The sequence below is a fragment of the Coturnix japonica genome, unplaced genomic scaffold, assembly GCF_001577835.2.
Source record: "Coturnix japonica isolate 7356 unplaced genomic scaffold, Coturnix japonica 2.1 chrUnrandom725, whole genome shotgun sequence".
Taxonomy (NCBI): Eukaryota; Metazoa; Chordata; class Aves; order Galliformes; family Phasianidae; genus Coturnix; species Coturnix japonica.
This window is the reverse complement of record NW_015440088.1, coordinates 6,957-10,820: the sequence shown is the minus strand read 5'-3', so window position 1 is coordinate 10,820 and position 3,864 is coordinate 6,957. Positions and strand designations below refer to the sequence as shown.

The following is a 3,864-nucleotide window of genomic DNA, read 5'->3' as shown; positions in this document are numbered from 1 at the left end:
TGGGGAGGGGTCCCTAAAATGGGTCGCGGCCCCTTTAAATGGGGGTGGGAGGTTTAAAATAGGTCGCGGCCCCTTTAAATCTCAAGCTTCCCATTGAACTCAATGGGGGGCAGGTCCTGGCAGCTTCATAACAAGGCGATCCTATTTCCCCCCCCCCTAAAAAAAAAACGGGGCGCTTTATGGGGGTCGTTCCTTCACTATAAGGTGGGGGGGGGTCTTAAGGTGACCCCCCCATTTTGGGTTTAATTTTTTTACAGACCACTTTGGGTCCTTTGTTCCGTAATTCCCGGATGGTGCAGTTTCATTTTACCAACAAGGACCTGGAATCGCTTAAAGGACTTTATCGCATTATGGGGAATGGATTCGTAAGGAGCCCCATAGAAACCCCATAGAAACCCCATAGAGACCCATAGGGACCCATAGAGACCCATAGGGACCCCATAGAGACCCATAGAGACCCATAGGGACCCATAGAGACTCATAGGGACCCCATAGAAACCCCATAGAAACCCTATAGAAACCCTATAGAAACCCTATAGAGACCCATAGGGACCCATAGAGACCCCATAGGGACCCCATAGAGACCCATAGAGACCTATAGGGATCCATAGAAACCCCATAGAGACCCATAGGGACCCATAGAGACCCCATAGAAACCCTACAGAGACCCATAGAAACCCCATAGAGACCCATAGAGACCCATAGAGACCTATAGAGACCCCATAGAGACCCATAGGGACCCATAGGGATCCATAGACCCCATAGAAACCCCATAGAGACCCATAGAAACCCCATAGAAACCCCATAGAAACCTATAGAGACCCCATAGAGATATATAGAGACCCATAGGGACCCATAGGGACCAATAGAGACCCCATAGACTCCATAGGGACCCATAGGGACCCATAGAGACCCATAGGGACCCATAGGGACCCATAGAGACCCATAGGGACCCATAGGGACCCATAGAGACCCATAGGGACCCCATAGAAACCCTATAGAGACCCATAGGGACCCCATAGAGACCCATAGACCCATAGGGACCCCATAGACCCCATAGGGACCCATAGAGACCCATAGAGACCGCATAGACCCCATAGAGATACATAGAGTCACCATAGACCCCATAGAAACCCCATAGAAACCCTATAGAGACCCATAGAGACCCATAGAGACCCATAGGGACCCCATTGACCCCATAGAGACCCCATAGACCCCATAGAGATACATAGAGTCACCATAGACCCTATAGAAACCCCATAGAAACCCCATAGAAACCCCATAGAAACCCTATAGAAACCCTATAGAGACCCATAGGGACCCCATAGAGACCCATAGAGACCTATAGGGATCCATAGAAACCCCATAGAGACCCATAGGGACCCCATAGGGACCCATAGCTATCCATGGAGACCCTATAGAAACCCCATAGAGACCCATAGAAACCCCATAGAGACCCCATAGAAACCCCATAGAGACCCATAGAAACCCCATAGAGACCCATAGAGACCCATAGAGACCCATAGGGACCCATAGAGACCCATAGGGACCCCATAGGGACCCATAGAGACCCCATAGGGACCCCATAGGGACCCATAGAGACCTATAGGGATCCATAGAAACCCCATAGAAACCCCATAGAAACCCTATAGAAACCCTATAGAGACCCATAGAGACCAATAGGGACCCCATAGAGACCCATAGGGACCCCATAGGGATCCATAGAGACCCATAGAGACCCATAGGGATCCATAGAAACCCATAGAGACCCCATAGAGACCCATAGAGACCCATAGGGACCCATAGAGACCCCATAGACCCCATAGAGACCCCATAGACCCCATAGAGATATATAGAGTCACTATAGACCCTATAGAAACCCCATAGAAACCCCATAGAAACCCCATAGAAGCCCTATAGAAACCCTGTAGAGACCCATAGAGACCCATAGGGACCCCATAGAGACCCATAGAGACCTATAGGGATCCATAGAAACCCCATAGAGGCCCATAGGGACCCATAGGGACCCATAGGGACCCATAGAGACCCCATAGGACCCCATAGTGACCCCATACCCCCATAGGACCCCATAGTGACCCCATACCCCCATAGGACCCCATAGAGACCCCATAGGACCCCATAGAGACCCCATACCCCCATAGGACCCCATAGGACCCCATAGGACCCCATAGAGACCCCATAGGACCCCATAGTGACCCCAAATCCCCATAGGACCTCATATTAACCCCATAGTGACCCCAAACCCCCATAGGACCCCATAGAGACCCCATAGAGCCCCCTATTGACCCCCATATCCCCCCATAGGCTGGCTGTGTTCACTTNGGCTGTGTTCACTTCCCCCACACGGCCCCCTGCGAGGTACGGGTGCTGATGCTGACCCCATAGAGACCCCATGCCCCCATACTAACCCCATAGCCCCCCATAGAGACCCCATAGAGACCCCATGGCCCCATAGCACCCCATAGAGACCCTATACTCCCATATTAACCCCATAGAGACCCCATAGGACCCCATAGAGACCCCATAGTGACCCCATGGCCCCATACTAACCCCATAGTGACCCCATGGCCCCATAGCCCCCATAGAGACCCACAGAGACCCATAGAGACACCATAATGACCCCATACCCCCATAGGACCCCATAGATACCCCATAGGACCCAATAGATACCCCATAGGTCCCCATAGAGACCCCATACTCCCATATTAACCCCATAGAGACCCCATAGAGACCCCATAGGACCCCATATTGACCCCATAGGGCCTCTTAGAGACCCCATAGCCCCATTTTAACCCCTTAGAGACTCCATAGACCCCATTGGACCCCATAGAGACCCCATAGTGACCCCATAGCCCTCATAGAGACCCACAGAGACCCCATAGACCCCATAGGGACCCATAGGGACCCCATAGAGACCCATAGGGACCCCATAGACTCCATAGAGACCCCATAGACTCCATAGAGACCCCATAGAGACTCCATAGCCCCCCTAGAGACCCATAGAGACCCACAGAACACCAAGAGACCCACAGAGACCCCATAGACCCCATAGGGACCCATAGAGACCCATAGGGACCCCATAGACGCCATAGGGACCCATAGGGACCCCATAGAGACCCCATACCCCCATATTAACCCTTTAGAGACCCCATAGGACCCCATAGGACCCCCTATTGACCCCCATATCCCCCCTATAGGCTGGCTGCGTTCACTTCCCCCACACGGCCCCCTGCGAGGTGCGGGTGCTGATGCTGACCCCATAGAGACCCCATAGAGACCCCATACTCCCATATTAACCCCATAGTGACCCTATTGGACCCCATAGAGACCCCATAGGCCCCCATAGAGACCCCATAGGACCCCATAGAGACCCCATAGGTCCCCATAGAGACCCCATAGGACCCCATAGAGACCCCATAGTGACCCCATAGCCCTCATAGAGACCCACAGAGACCCACAGAGACCCCATAGACCCCATAGGGACCCATAGGGACCCCATAGAGACCCATAGGGACCCCATAGACTCCATAGAGACCCCATAGAGACTCCATAGAGACCCATAGAAACCCCATAGTAACCCATAGGGACCCATAGAGACCCCATAGAGACCCATAGGGACCCATAGAGACCCATAGACCCCATAGGGACCCATAGGGACCCATAGGGATCCCATAGACCCCATAGGGACCCATAGCGACCCATAGGGACCCATAGAGACCCATAGACCCCATAGGGACCCCCTAGGAGCCCATAGAGACCCCATAGACCCCATAGAGACCCATAGGGACCCATAGAGACCCATAGACCCCATAGTGACCCCAAACCCCCTTAAGGACCCCATAG

The 3,864-nt window shown here is 52.9% G+C and overlaps 1 protein-coding gene across 1 annotated transcript in view; it reads left to right on the top strand.

The window, feature by feature from the left end:
- Positions 1–3,864, top strand: part of LOC116652697 (mediator of RNA polymerase II transcription subunit 25-like) — a gene marked incomplete at its 3' end in the record, with an annotated part of 19,746 nt that overhangs the window by 8,995 nt on the left and 6,887 nt on the right. The window contains exon 3 of the mRNA XM_032441900.1: positions 258–365. Within this exon, the coding sequence (XP_032297791.1) occupies positions 258–365 (108 nt within the window). The remainder of the gene's footprint in view (positions 1–257; positions 366–3,864) is intronic.